The sequence below is a fragment of the Panthera tigris genome, chromosome D4 (genome assembly GCF_018350195.1).
Source record: "Panthera tigris isolate Pti1 chromosome D4, P.tigris_Pti1_mat1.1, whole genome shotgun sequence".
Classification (NCBI taxonomy): Eukaryota; Metazoa; Chordata; class Mammalia; order Carnivora; family Felidae; genus Panthera; species Panthera tigris.
Window position 1 is genome coordinate 44,889,287 of NC_056672.1, and position 15,514 is coordinate 44,904,800.

Below are 15,514 nucleotides of genomic sequence, written 5' to 3' on the forward strand. Positions count from 1 at the left end.
TCACACACATCTTTTCACATTTTAACGTCTTTGAAAATGGGTTGCATCTAGTAATTTGTGGCAGCAGTTGTTACACAGTTGGTGTGGCTTGCACAATTGTGAACTTGGCCACGATTTTCTAAATGAGTCTGAAAGGGCTCTTCCGTTAATAGAAAATCACAATTCTACATTATAAGGAGCATTATATAACATAGGTTTAATTGGCAGCCTTTTTTCCTTAGTGGTTCATAAAATAATGGTGCATCTTGCAGTTGATGGCCAGTTACAGTCAATGAAATATGGTATATTTTGTAAATGGGCACCAAAACTGTTCACTGGTCTTCAGTTCTTGTTACTATTCCTTTCACTGGGAGGTAAGAGACAGTTAATTGATCTTAAACTTAATATTCATGTAAATGAGTGATTTATATTGCAAAACTGAGATCATCACGCGCTGAGGTCTTAAAGGATTTCCGATGTGTGAAATACAGAAAAGAAACAAAGGAGTGGGTGCTGTGTTTTTCTGCGAGCTTTTCCGGAGACTTAAGTGAGTGCGAGGCTGACAGGGATTCACAGGTGTATCATATGTTGGTCCAAGTGCAGGGTCAACACTTGGCTGGAGTTGGAAAGGTATTTCCCAGCCCGTGCACAGGGTGGCTGTCCTTGCTGCCAGCCCCCAGCTCTAAGACGGCGGTGCTGGGTGGGGCCAAAGAACTAGAATGGAGTTGCGGTGGTAGGAAAGAATGATATTTATGTACTTAAGTCATCATCCCTCCTATAAAAGTCTTAGATTCAATTTCGGGCTTTTTGACCAAAGCAGGATATGGGAAAGTTTCAGAGATTCATGAGGCCAAAAGCTTATTAAAGGGCTGAAACCTCTGAGAAAAATAAGAAAGAAATTAAATCACAGAGCCTAAGCGGGAGAGAACGGCGGCTGCAGTGGGGGGTGGGGGGGGGGTGGGGAGACCTGTTGGTTCCGATCGGCGGCGTGGGCCACGGTCATCAAGAGGGGGAGGGGTTTTCTCCATCTTCATTAAGGGCATGATGAAGCACGATGGATTTCATGTAGATGCAAAAATGATTTCAAAAGCTGTGGAGTTTCTCATTTGTCTCCTGGTTTAAGGGGATGAAGCGATCTCGCGTGACCTTTTAATACTAAGTGACAGCAATGTGAACTGAGAACCTGGCAATTTTCTTAACATCTGTGAACTGTAGTTTGCTTATTGGGATCAAAAGGCTTCCCTTGAGAGTTGTTAGGAAGATGAGAAATCATGCCCGTAGAATTGCCTAATTCAGTGCCTTGCGCAGATCACGCGCTCAAACGAATGGGACTTGCCTGCCTGGCGCACGCGTGTTCCTATCAGCTAGTATCGATATGAGTTACCTTCAAAGGCACTAATTGGAGAGAACCTCTCACACAATGTATTTACTGATTATTTATGTATTCATTTATTTATTTATTTTTAAGGCTGTGGGTCATCTCATTGCTGCCGTCCTAAAGGAAAGTGGTTTTTCAGAAAAGATCCACCAATCCACAGACCAGGTCTGTATTCAACCTCGTGCTTGAGTTCTATGTGGATACTGCTGCCAGCCGCACATACGCACTTCTTTTGTTTCTCCCGGAGTTCAGGTCACTGTAGAAATGAGACGTTCCTTGCCTTGGTGGTTTTTTTTTTTTTTTTTTTGGTTTGCCATGTTCTTCTTCCAAATGCTTGACAATTAAAAAATTTGTTACGACAGACTCCGGGAATGAGATGTGGAGTGGGGGGTGGGGGGGGAGGGGGTGAAGGGGAGTAGTCTGGTGACTGTTAGGGAAAAATAACCCCGGGTGAAATGAGGGTAGACATGGCCTTGGAGAATGCTGGGAGGATTACCTCTGAGGGCATATTTTTGTTTACCAGAGCAAGTGAATATAGAGGGGATCAATTTGGAGGTGGGCGAATTCTTGTACTTTACGGTGGCCCAAGAAGGAGTTCTGCGTGGGAAAGGTCGGGCATCGGTACTTGGAGCTGAAGGATGCACGTCCGTACCATGCATAGGACAGGGGAATGCTGAGAGAGGAAGCCATGCTGAGCTTATACCGAGCTATATAGCACTTGGGTTTTGGTCACCTGGTGTTGTGTATTTCGACCTGCCCGGTTGGAAACTCCACTTAAGTAGCTGCTCTAAGGTAAACTCCGTGGAAAATACCGGTGACGGAAATAGGACAATGTTTCTCACAACTGAAATCCGTTGATTTACTTTCTCGCACGTGGCTTCCCCCCCCCCCCCCCCCCCCCCCCCCCCCCGCCACATTGCGTTTGATCAGCTATTCCAGGTTACCCCTCTCTATAGCTTCCGCTGCCATGTCGAAATAAGCATAGAGGCAAACTTCTCTAATTGGCATTTGTCTGGCATTTGTGTGTAGTCCCACAAATTAGGTTTCCTGAGAACCCTGATCTTAATCCTGCCGATAATCGCATTATGTACTCTGAGATGATCTAGTGGTTTTACTTAAACGGCCGGGATTTATTGAATGTCAGATGCCTGTAACTAACTGTTTTCTCTTCTGTTAATAAATGAATGCTTACTTCCACGAGGGCATAGTATTACCTGAGGCGATGGTTTTTTATTCACTGATTTCGTTTTTGTGGCTTCTAATGGAGTAATGACATTTAGAACCCTTTGGTACTGGCTGTACAGGCGAATAAAATTTCCTTCTGAATAAAAGAAATGGAATATAAATATTTCTTTCCTGCTGTGACTATTAAAGAAATATAAATATTTCTTTCCTGCTGTTAGAGTGGGATCCTAAGACTGAAAAGGCTCCCAAAGCCAGCCACAGTGGGAAAGTGGGCACAATATGATGTTGATTTTCATTCTTTTAGTTATTCTGTGGGAGCTGAGGATCTGAATTTTTTTTTTCTCAGATTATACACTTTTCTAATAAGTTCTGTCCGAAGGCGGGAAAAATAACTTCATTATGTGTTCTTTAAATACATTAAAAAACAAAAACAGAAACAACACCTCAAACTGCATGTAACTCTAAATGGACTTAACCTACATTCAAATGTGGATTCATCATGAGTAGTGAACCCCCTGGGGGTTGTTGGGTGGTGGGTTCCTGAGAAAGCTGTGAAAGCTAGAGTCTCTGCTTTTATAGGATTTTTCAGAATAAAGCACTTACATTGACTTCTGTGCCCTTCTGGTGCTTTTCTGTCAAAGATGACAGGTTCATAGTGTGCGGGGGCAAAAAGTCCCTTTCTTTCCTGACCAAAACGGTCTTCTCGGCTTCTGTTGGTCGTCGTGGGCGGGGCAATTTGGGGGTATCCTGTTTTACCTCACTGCCTTCCCTCTGGGCCCACGTTAGACTTGAGTAAGTTGGGGCAGGGACATCGTTGGGGCAGGGTAGGGTGCATGGAGATGGTAGAGTCTGGTGGTAGGAGAGCAGAAACACGTTCTGAAAATGTCACTGCACGTAGGGCTTGAAGGTATGATTTGGAGCGCAGCGCAGGCTAACTGCTGGACTGACATGGATGGTGGCTGGTCAGAGGGGTTTAGAGCCCGGCGCCAGAGTCCAGTCTTCGTTTTGATCTCCTGTTGGGTTTGTCGTGTTGCTCAGACCCAAGTCATACGGCTGAGTGCAGCCGCCTTAGTTTGCACCAGGTGAGAGCGAGCTGCTCTCTCCGAACGCATCCATTATCTCTCCTGGGGAGCTGACTTGAGTTTATTCTACAAATGGTGGGACAAGAGCACCGTCTTTGTCGAGGGAAGGTAGCCTGCTGGGAACAAATTCGACGAACGGCGGGGGGTATTCTGTATGCTTTTGGCGCTGTTGCAAGTGTCTTCTAATCACTGGTTTGATTTCAGACTCCGGCTTTGAACTTGCTGTGGGAGAAGTGTTGCGGTGATAATGCGGTGGTTCGAACGGCCTGCTGCGAGGCTCTGGTGGCACTCGTCGCCCAGGATCACGCAGAGTTCAGCTATGTGCTCAATGGGATACTCAACCTGATTCCGTCGACCAGGTCGTCTTTCCTTCCCGTTTGATCAGCGAAACACTTACATTTTTAGAAAACAGATTCACGAATTTGCCATTAAAGGTCCACATTCACCCTACTTGCCAGTTGATTTTCTTTCCCTTCAAATGTCATGCCGTTGATATTTCGTAGGCGCTGATTTAAACTCTATAGTTGTGGAATTTGTGGTCAGTTGCTGTCTGTAAGTTTCAGGGCTCTGCTTAAATGTGTCATTGCTTTAAAAAAAATTTTTTTTTTAATGTTTTTTTTTTGAGAGAGAGAGAGAGCGTGAGCAGGGGAGGGGCAGAGAGAGAGGGGGGCAGAGGATCTGAAGTGGGCTCTGTGCTGACAGCAGAGAGCCTGGCGTGAGGCTTGAACTCATGGATTGTGAGGGGCGCCTGGGTGGCTCAGTCGGTTGAGCTTCCAATTTCAGCTCAGGTCACGATCTCGCGATCTCACGGTCCGTGAGTTCGAGCCCCGTGCCGGGCTCTGGGCTGATAGCTCAGAGCCTGGAGCCTGCTTTCGATTCTGTGTCTCCCTCTCTCTCTGCCCCTCCCCCGTTCATGCTCTGTCTCTCTCTCTGTCTCAAAAATAAATAAACGTTAAAAAAAAAAAAAACATTAAAAAAAACCCAGAAATCATGGATTGTGAGATCATGACCCAAGCCGAAGTTGGACGCTTAATTGACTGAGCCACCCAGGTGCCCCTGTCACTGCTCTTTTTTTTTTTTTCATAAATGAAGAAAATAGCTAAGTAGTTTATAATTCACGAGTGCAGTGCAAATTCTTGACTTACATTAAGCAAGTAGGTTGCCCATAAGCAATACTACTCCCACGGTGGTAAAGTTTATATATTATTGGTAATATTTGGTCAGACTTTGGCTTTAGTACGTGAATTAGAAAATAATAGCACTGGGGCACCTGGCCGGCTCAGTTGAAAGAGCATGCAACTCTTGATCTTGGGGTCATGAATTCAAGCCCCACATCAGGGGTAGAGATTACTAAAAATATAAATAAAACTTGAAAAAGAAATAAGAGCACGAATTTTTAAAAAAAGTATTTTGTGATTTAGACGTGTTTCCTCTGATTATCTCAAGTAAAGCATGTTTGGTGTTTTGAATTTTTGCTATGACTGTATTTATTTATTTTTTTAAGTTTATTTATTTATTTTGGGAGAGAGAGAGAGAGCGAGAGAGAGCCACAATGTGTGCACAAGCACACGCACAGGTGCAAGCAGGGGAGGAGCGGAGAGAGGGGGAGAGAGAGTCCCAACCAGGCTCCACGCCGTTAGCCGCAGAGCCTGGCCCGGGACTTAACTCATGAACCGTGAGATCATGACCAGAGCCGAAGTCAAGAGTCAGATGCTTAGCTGACTGAGCCACCCAGGTGCCCCTAGTGTGACTATATATTTATAGACTGACACTAATGGAGTCGCAAGTATTGAAAGGGGCATACACCGTTCTGAGGTGGTCAAACAGGACCGTGTTGGGACCACATCATGGAAGTGAGCGTCTCTCGCGGCACATTCCCTGAAAATGAGATGCCCCTCTTTGCTTCAAGAAATGATCTTCATCTGGATGTCTGCAGTTCTGCCTACTTTAAATCACTGGGGCGTCTGCTCCCTTCTCTTAGTTCTTACCCAGCCTCTCCCCTCCCTCTCTGTGGGGCTGCTTGTTCTCCCTGTCGTCCTCCGATGTGAAGGCTGAGTAACCTCTGGCCCTTTAACTTTGCTTCACAAATCTTATTTTGTTCCCTTAGATCCTCTCTTGGTATCTTTTTGGAACCTTGCGTTTTCCTTCTTTGCCTTTCCTTCTTTCTTTTTCTTTATAGCGTGCCGCCTGTAGTTAGAAGTCCAAACTCTTCCGAGTGCTCTACATGCCCTTGCCCAAACTAGGGCCAGCCTTCTGTTCAGCCTGCGTGTCCTGCCACGAGCACTCCTCTCCCGCCACATACAGGCCTTCCCTATTCCCTATTCTTGAGCTTCTGCATGAATGGGAAGGTTTCTTCCCATTTTCCTTCTGATATCATGCCCTTCATGCCTCAAGGTTCAGCCCAGGCGTCCCTTCTCCTGCCTAGATACCTTCTCTCTTCCCAGCTGGGCTACTTGTTCTTCCGTAGTATATATATTTTTAAACCTGTATTTTTATGCTTAGCACATTTTTTGACAGTTATTAGATGATCATATATTTCTGAATAAGAATTTGATCGTGGCTAAAAATGTAATGATTTTCTGTCTTTTTCCTCGTGTGAATGCTCACACACGCGCACCTACACATACCCTTCAAAAAGGAGTTAAAAAAATTTTTTTTAATGTTTTTATTTATTTTTGAGACAGAGAGACAGAGCATGAGCAGGGGAGGGGCAGAGAGAGAGGGAGACACAGAATCGGAAGCAGGCTCCAGGCTCCGAGCCGTCAGCACAGAGCCCAATGCGGGGCTCGAACTCACGGAGTGTGAGATCATGACCTGAGCCGAAGTCGGACGCTCAACCGACTGAGCCCCCCAGGTACCCCTAAAAAAGGAGTTTTGAGGAGACTTTTAAAACGTCAAGTTTTGGGGCACCTGGGGGGCTCAGTCGGTTGAGCGTTCGACTTGGGCTCAGGTCATGTTCTCCCGGTTTGTGAGTTCAAGCCCCACGTTGGGCTCTCTGCTCTCAGCACAGAGCCCGCTTCTGATCCTCTGTCTCCCTCTCTCTCTGCTCCTCCCTCGCTTGCACTCTCTCAAAAATAAATAAAACATCAGGAATTTTTTTTTAAGTTTTAATCTGTCTCTCTTTTAACTTACTGGTTGATCTTAAGCAAGCCACCTAGATTTTGCCTTATGCTTTTTTTCAGATGCAGGTAATGGTGTTTGTTTCCCCCTAAGTAGTTTTCAAGAGCCTTAAAATTCATAAACATAAAATCTGCTTGCACTGTATAGTTGTACTGTTTATATTCAAAAGTAAGTTACTAGCAGCTAAGGGGCCAGAGTGATGTCTCTGTTTACATAAGGGAGAATTAGAGCAGGTTAGATTATACCTTTTTTTTTTTTTTTTCTATTAAGATTATGTTTGTAAGTGATCTCTTCACCCAGCATGGGGCTTGAACTTACAACCCTGAGATCAAGAGTTGCATGCTTTACTGACTGAGCCAGCCAGGTGCCCCTGGAGATCATTTTTTTTTTTTAATGTTTATTCATTTTTAAGAGAGACAGAGTGTGAGTGGGAGAGGGGCAGAGGGAGAGGGAGACACAGAATCCGAAGCAGGCTCCAGGCTCTGAGCTGTCAGCACAGAGCCCAATGCAGGGCTTGAACTCACGAACTGCAAGATCATGACCTGCGCCAAAGTTGGCCGCTTAACCGACTGAGCCACCCAGGTGCCCCTGGAGATGATTCTTTAACAAAAATAAAGTGCTTTCTAATTTTTCCAGCTGCATAGTATTCTGTTGTATGAATGTGCCATAATTTGCCAATTCCCCATTGTCAATTATTATTATTATTATTTTTGCAATTACAGGCAATGCTTTAGTGAGTAATCTTATACATAAAGGTGTCCATTAGTTTTCAAGGGTCTTGGGAAATATGGTCAAGATATAGAAGAAAGCCTTGCATTTTACAGTAAGCAAATTTAGGAATCTTAACAATTGAAAGATCCTGGGGAAACATTTTTTTTCTTCAAAGTTTCTTATCTGAGAATGTTCCTGTCTAACTTATCAGCCACAAAGAGAAGTGAACAGGGTAGACCCTGAAGCTACCCGATTTAATTTTGGAATCAATTTGGTGATGAAGTGTGTTATATAAGTGCTATTTTTTTTTTATTGTTGCCAGTAGAGATGATAATTATTTTTCAAGAATTTTTTCATTTACTTCAAGTAGCAGAGCTTTGTGGCTTGTAGTGATTACAAAGACTATACTTTGCATTGTTTATGTCTTAAAAAAAAAACAACAAAATGGGAAGCAAATTTAAGAAATTAAATTTAATTTAATTAAAAACAGGAGACCGAAACAGCCTCTGCCTTCAAATGCTGTTCCAGGAATTTTCTGACACAGAAAACCATCTTTTTGCTGTGCAAATGGAAGCAAAAGAAAACTGGGGCACTGGTACTTACATGGCACAAAATAGACTTTAAAATAAAGACTATAACAAGAAACAGAGAAGAACACTATATAATGATAAAGGAGACAATCCAGCAGGAGGATATAACAATTATAAATATTTATGCACCCAACACGGCAGCACCTAAATATATAAAGCAACTATTAATAGACATAAAGGACTGTAACACCCCACTTACAACATTGGACAGGTCGTCCAGACAGAAAATCAACAAGGGAAACAGTGGTTTTAAATGACACATTGGACCAGACGGACCTAACGGATGTATCTAGAACATTCCATCCAAAAACAGCGGAATACACATTCTTTTCAAGTGCACATGGAACATTTTCCTGAGTAGATGCCATGTTAGGCCACAAAACAAATCTCCGTGAATTAAAGATTAAAATCCTGTCCTGCATCTTTCCTGACCACAACAGTACAAAACTGGAAATAACAAACAAACAAACAAACATACCCAAACCTAAAAAACGCCACCATCTTTATCTTTGGGATCTAAAAGCAGGAATGACTTTGTCATTTCCCTGTGCTTCTTGGCTGAGACATTTTGGATCTTCAGTTTCCGGTATTTAAATGTCTACTTGTTTCTGGATTGCTCTTCTTAAATAGAGGTTTATCAGAATCTAGAGGCACCCTGGGAACAGTGCCCCTCAGTAATTGCTCGGCTTTGATGTAGAACAATAATTCTACAATGTTATCTTTTCTTTTTGCCTACTTGCCAGGCTGGCAGCCTTTAGGAACTGAGAGAGAGATTCAGAGAGGGAGTAAGTGAGGCAGAGGAAGAAGCAGCCTTCTATCGAATAGATATTTTAGAGAATGTAGCTTCTGGAGCTTTCTCAGCATTGCAGTGAATGTTGAAATCTGCAAGGAAAGATGGAAGGAAAAGTCAGTGAGGTCATCGCTCCCCGCCTTCTAACCTGCTCCTGGGCCCTTTGCAAGACTCGTCTGTAAAATTCTCTCGGAACATGTATGGAAACCCTCCCTGCTCCCTCCACCAATTCAACCTGCAATTTGAGAAACATTGGTCTAGAGCCTGCTCCATTGTATAGTCTAACTTTGAAAAAGCCTTGACGTTTGTCAAACTCTGGTTGTCTAAATTTTAGGGAGTGGCTGGGAAAGCGTCTGGCTCTATTTGAGAGACTGTTTCCTTCAAAGGAATAGTTTGATGTCTAAGAGTGTTCTGGGTTCAAAGCTGAGGCAACATGAAACACTTGTAAACTGAACTAGTTTTTATAGCTTCTGTAAACAAAGAAATGGATTTAAGAGGTCTAAAATGTTCTTTTAATCAGTAAGGAAATTTGGAAAAAAAATTATTCCCTAGTGAGGGTGAAGGAAAGAAGGGGGACCACAAAGGAAGCGCAGTAAGGAAATCATTATCACCAGTTAGATGTGAATTTTGAAATTAAACAAAACTGAAATTAAAGTGAATGATACATGGTAGCACGTGCTTTTCTTGTCTCTTAAGGCACTGCTTGTTTTCAGTTTCGATTGTTTTCGGGTTTGTTTGTTTTTGTTTTTACATTGAATTTATCCTGAGATAAAGATTCTCAAAGCAAGGAGTTTTTCCATTTTTCTGTTCTTAGGTCCCTCCCTTCCTCCCTTAACTGCGCCCGCTTCTAGAAAGCTCATGCAGCCATTGTCATAGTTGCTTAGTAACGGGACTGTGCATAAAAACTGTATTCTCCTGTGGAACCAGGTATTCAGTTTTTGATATTGAGATGTCACGACAGCCCGTAATTTCAGTTCAGCTGCTTCCCCAACCCCTTCCTTCTTTTAAAAACGTGTTTGGTAGGATGGTTATGCTCTAGATAAACTAGGCTAGCCTTTGATTTATGTGCCTTTTGTGCTTTTAAATGGGCAGACACCTGCAGTTTATGTATTTCGGGAAAATAAAGTGTGCTAAGGTATGAGAGATTAAAGTCTGTTTTCTGAGATCCCGAAAGCAAAGTCTACTTTTTCAGTGAAATCTTGCATAGAATATTAAAAATGCCCACGGTGGCCCTGAGTAAAGGTGATGGATTCAGTGAGTCTTTGATCATGGATTGATGAAGGTCCAAACTGGTTAGAAATGATTCTGAGAACTATTGGGAGTATTGAGGGTAATTTAATGAGAGAAATTCTCGTCTCTCAGGGTCTTCTCTTTTATTGATGACTCTGTTCCTTGGGAAACTTAATTGTCTTGTGCTTTTGTAGGAAATAGCTAGCAACTGAGGACACACGGTATTCATCTCTTGTGTTATTGAAGCGTTTCCGTACTATTTAGCGCCTTTGTTTTTATTTTATTTGGCAGGAGAAGAAGAATCAAGGAAGGAGGACTTTATGAGGCTCCCCAGGGTTTAAGGGGTACAGTCATCTGTGCTTTCATCTGTAGTTGGTGCATCAGAGTATTTCTCTTGAATTTGAGACGGTTTCAGGTTTATATCTCCATGGATATCATCGCTCATTTAGCTCTTATCTGAGAGTGACAGAATCACTAGACCATGTCTGTTTCCCCATCTTGTCCCTTAAATATTCCTGTGAGCAGCTCAGCTTGTTTCCAGATGTTTTCCTTTTCTTCTTTCCAATCCTTTTTCTTTCCCTAAAATCCCCAAACCTCTCTCAGCTTGCAGCTCGTAACCAGAAAAGTGATTCCAGTTACTTTTCTCATGTAGGACATTCTGCCCTATTTCTTTTCAAGTTCCTTGATCTGGCCGAAGGCTTTGTCACAAATCTTCCATCGTAAGAGTCATATGTTTGTGCTAAGATGTTTCTAGGTGATTTAAGAAAAGCAACTACTGTAACACATGTTACTTTTATAGTGGGAAAAGGCTTCATAAGGAATCAGGCTGTTTTCTGGTACTGAGAAGACAAATGAGTTCCCCAAGCAAGAAGTCAATAGCATTATATTCTTACATTTTTTTTTTTTTTTTGTTATTTATTCAAGCATGGGTTCCCCAGAACTGTTTTTGATTTCCTTCCTTTCTTCCTGGTCTTCTTTGTCTCTCTTTCTCTCTGTGTCTCTCTTTTCTCATATAATTTTGTAACGAATTTAGAAAAGGATTTGATCATTAATCTAATGTTTAGCGTTCTCTTATTTGCTGGTGACTTACTGTGCTTAAGGCTGACCAGTTATCCTTTCTGGTTAAAAAAAGGGACTTGGCCACCTGTGTACCATTTGTTCCCGTTGTGCCCACGGATGCCCCCTTCAGAGATAATTTGGGCCATTCTTTTCGACCCAGACCCTTGTTACTCTCATCCCTGGTCAAAAAATTAGTATGGCTACTTCCTTGTACCTCATATTTGGAATATTTCAAAAGCAAAGAACCAAGCGTACTTGAGGTATTTCCCAAAGGCGACTGAGCATACATGAGCAGTGTTTAATGTTGTAATCAAATCAACCCCAAACAGAGGAAACCTGATGTATGCTATTCATACGCACACTAGTAATTGTGCTATATTTACCTAGAGAGATATTTACCTAGAGAGAAGCAATTTTCGCGGGTGGTTTTAATTACTGTAGTTTGTACAGCTTGACCAAAAATGTTTTCCTTTCTGTCTTACTGATTTCTTTGTAATACTCAACATCATTGCTGACCCTCACACCCCTCTCATTATAGGATCTGGGTCTTGGCTCTTATGCCATTGAAAAGTGAGGTTCCTCTTGTGCATTGCCTCTTACCACTGTGCTTGTAGCTCAGGCCAGAAGTTTCTGTTGCTCTTGCTTAGAGGGTTCTTGAGTCAATTCAGCTTTTTCTGGCACCTTCCCAAGGAAGAGCTTGATCCAGCTGGCCTTTACTGAAGGACTTTTAGTAGCAGGTTACTGAGTATGTTAGGACTCTTTGGGCTACAAGTTACAGAAAACCACTTGAACTAATTTGAGCATAAAAGGGTGACTTTTATCTTTTTTTTTTTTTTTTTTAGTAAAAGAGTGTCCCATAAGACCCAAGAACAGGGATGCAGCCAAGCCTCAAAGTGAATTGAATACAGGCTGTGTGTTTCTCCCCCTTTACTGCAGACCGAGTTTCTCTGCCTCTAATCTACAGGGCACAACCTGCTCCTGGGTTAATATTTCTTACGTATAAGAGGCAGCCAGACTGAGGTTGGCCACAGTGACAGATTTCCAAGGACCAGTGTGCATGAGATGTTCCCTCTGGACCAGTCAGGTCTGCCGGGGGCTATATATCAGTTTCCTAAGGCCGCTGTTACAAATGACCACAAACTTGGTGGCTTTAAGTAACGTAAACGTGTCATTTCACAATTCTGGAGGCTGGAAGTCCCAAAGCAAGGGAGTCTGCAGGATTGGGTCCTTCTGGAGGCTGGGAGTATATGTTCCCTTTCTCTCTCTTAGCTTCTGGTGGCTGTTGCAACCTTTGGCGTTCCTCGGCTGGTGGCTGTATAACTCCAGTCTCTGCCTGTGTCTTTTTAAGACCTCCTCCTCCGTGTGTCTGTCTCTCCTATCTCTGCTCTCCCTCTCCTTTTTCTTAAAAGGACACCAGCCATTGAATTTAAGGCCCACCCAGAATTATCTGATCTCCAGATCTTGATTATATCTGCGGAGACCCTGTTTCCAAATAAAGTCACATTCACAGGTACCAGGGGATAGGACTTGAATGTGTCCTTCTGGGGGACACAATTTAACCCTCGGCAGGCTGTGTCTTCATTATGTGAACATATGTGTACTAGGTTCCATATACAGTAACCACACGAACAGGGAAGGAGTGGCAATTCCCCAAACAGAGAGGGGACTGGAACACTATTTCCGAGGACTCTTCTGCAGCAGAACTGAATTGAGGGAAAGCCATGACGTTGGAAATAGGTATCTTTCAGCCCCTCAGCTCAGCCGTGCTTAAGTCTGAGTGACTGATGTTAGATCGGTATTGCTCTGACAGGGGTAGAGAGAGGAGACACTGAGTCAATAGAGAATCATTGTCAAAGCTAACATAATTGTGTCATTGCGATGGTGAGATGCCACCATCTTTTCCGTTATCATCATCCTCTGGAATATTCATTTGAAATTATATATTAGCTCTCCGAACAGTAGCCATGGTAGAAACAACCACTGCCTCGATGGCCAGGGGGGAGGGAGGGAAGGAAACTAGCTTACAGTGAGACCCAAAAAAGTTACCAAGAAAATTTTGGACAAAGTTGGTGTTAGAAAGAAGAACTTTTCCTCTGACTCTAAAAACTTTTTTAATAGACAATTTCAAAAATAGGTAGAACAGTATTATGAACCCTCATGTTCTGTCACTCATCCCAACAGCCTCTTAAAACATCCTGCTCCCTCCATAACCAACCCCTGCCATGCTTGGAAGGAAATCCCAGACACTATATAATTTCTTCTGTGGCTATTTAACTGTATATTTCCTTTTAAAAAACAACAGTAGTGTCATCATTATAGCTGGATATACGTGTGTGTGTGTGTATAATTTTTTTTTTTAATGTTTGATTTTATGTTTGAGAGAGAGAGCAGGGGAGGGGCAGAAAGAATCCAAAACAGGCTCCAGGCCCTGAGCTGTCAGCACAGAGCCCGACGTGGGGCTCGAACCCACACGAACCATGAGATCATGACCTGAGCTGAAGTCGGACGCCCGACCGACCGAGCCACCCAGACGCCCCGGTGTATACTATGATTTTTTAAATGTACAGTGTTCAGATTTCAAGTTGCCTCATATTTTTTTTTATGATTTGTTTGAATGACCATCCAAATAAGAATTTGTTATGGCTTTTACATCTTTTTAGAGCTACATGCTGTCCCCCTTACATCTACCTATCTCTGGCGCCCTCTTTATCGCTCTCTTTTTTTTTTTCTTGGACTTTGCTGCATGCATGCAAAGTGGTGTGCTTTCGCTTATTTCCCTGTATTTCCAAAATGAAAGTTTGCTTTAGAAATTTGATAAGATTTATGTTCAGTTTTTGTTGTTATTGGGAGGGGTGTTAGGGGAGAGAAGACTTCTCATAGACGATAATATGTTCTTTAGTCAAGAGGGAAACAATATCTGACTGTTTTCTTTTTTGGAGATGTTAGCTGTTGATGCTGAGTGGTTAGATCCATTAATTCATTTGGAGTTTCAACATGGTTGAGATTCTATCATTTTTTCTTCACTAGTTACCTAAAAGATTGCAGTAAAGAGAATCTTCCCCATATCCATTATTTGGTTACCAGCAGTACAGCTTGTATAGGAAAGGCAGGATATATAGTGGGTTCTTTCTCAAATAAATTTGCCAAACTTCAAAATACTCAGCTTTTAATAACATCCTTCAGTGTTGATCAATTAGGTTTTATTTTATAAAGAATTATAGTGTGCTCATGGGTTTAGACTTAACTGAAGTATTTCGGTTCTCTTCCCTCTTTTTTTTAAAATCAGTTTTTGAGACCTTATTATCTTTTCCCTGTTTTTGAGTCTGTTTTAGACCCATTCTTTGGAAGCACTGAGGGAGGAGGAAGATGGGGGGAGAGAAATGTAAGTTTCAGAAGTCCCAGTGCCACTTAATGATTTTCATGTATAACAAATTCCCTCTTCATTCAAGAGGGAAGGGAGTGAAAGAAAATAGCATCTTCCAAAGGGGACTTCCTGTGGCCGCTCTGATCTTAAGTTGCAGGAACCATCTAATATTCCTAAGGTTCTCATAGGAGTTCATGTGCAGTGTGGTGAATCTAGCTGCATGGTGGGCAGTCTTCAATATAGTAGGTACATCTCTGTTTACCATGCTGAGTACTTATCTTTTACTTTATTCTTTTTCTTTTTTTAAGTTAAAAAAATTTTTTATGGTTATTTATTTTTGAGAGAGAGAGAACATGAGCAGAGGAGGGCCAGAGAAAGAGGGAGACACAGAATCTGAAGCAGGCTCCAGGCTCTGAGCTGTCAGCACAGAGCCTGATGTGGGGCTCGAACCCACGGACCACAAGATCATGACCTGAGTTGAAGTCAGACACTTAAGCAACTGAGCTGCCCAAGCTACCCAGGCGCCCCTTACTTTAACTTACTCTATCAGGAGTCTTAAGTTGGTTTTAATGTTGCAGTTACATGGATTAAGATGTATTAAAAAAGAAACAAACAAACAACTCCAACAAAACCCACCAGCCTCCCTTCTGGGGAAGGGCAGAGTGTGAGAGAGAAAGGGAGGGTTTGCAGAGAGAGAGGGAGAGAGAATTCCAAGCAGGCTCCGTGCTGTCTGTGCAGAATCCCACGTGGGGCTCCATTTCATGAACCGTGAGATCATGACCTGAGCCCAAATCAAGAGTTGGACACTTACCTGAGCCACCCAGGCGCCCCTTAATGACAGATTTTCATAAGGGAGTTATCTGATACAATAATTTCAACGTGCATGTGTAAAAATCATGTAGTTAGAGAACTAGAAATTACTTTTAGAGGTCACTTCTGCAGTCAAGCAAGACGGTCAGCCATCTTCCATCCAACTATGGAGGGTGCCCGGAAGGGGTATGTCAAAGGTGACTCCTTGATTTCTGG

General features: G+C 42.6%; 1 protein-coding gene across 3 annotated transcripts in view; it reads left to right on the plus strand.

Annotated features, from left to right (window-relative positions):
* FOCAD (focadhesin) overlaps positions 1-15,514 on the plus strand; it is a 319,129-nt gene that overhangs the window by 32,712 nt on the left and 270,903 nt on the right. For all 3 annotated transcript variants that reach the window (XM_042965277.1, XM_042965278.1, XM_042965279.1), the window contains exons 3-4: positions 1,448-1,522; positions 3,829-3,983. In XM_042965277.1, coding sequence (XP_042821211.1) covers positions 1,448-1,522; positions 3,829-3,983 — 230 coding nt within the window. The remainder of the gene's footprint in view (positions 1-1,447; positions 1,523-3,828; positions 3,984-15,514) is intronic.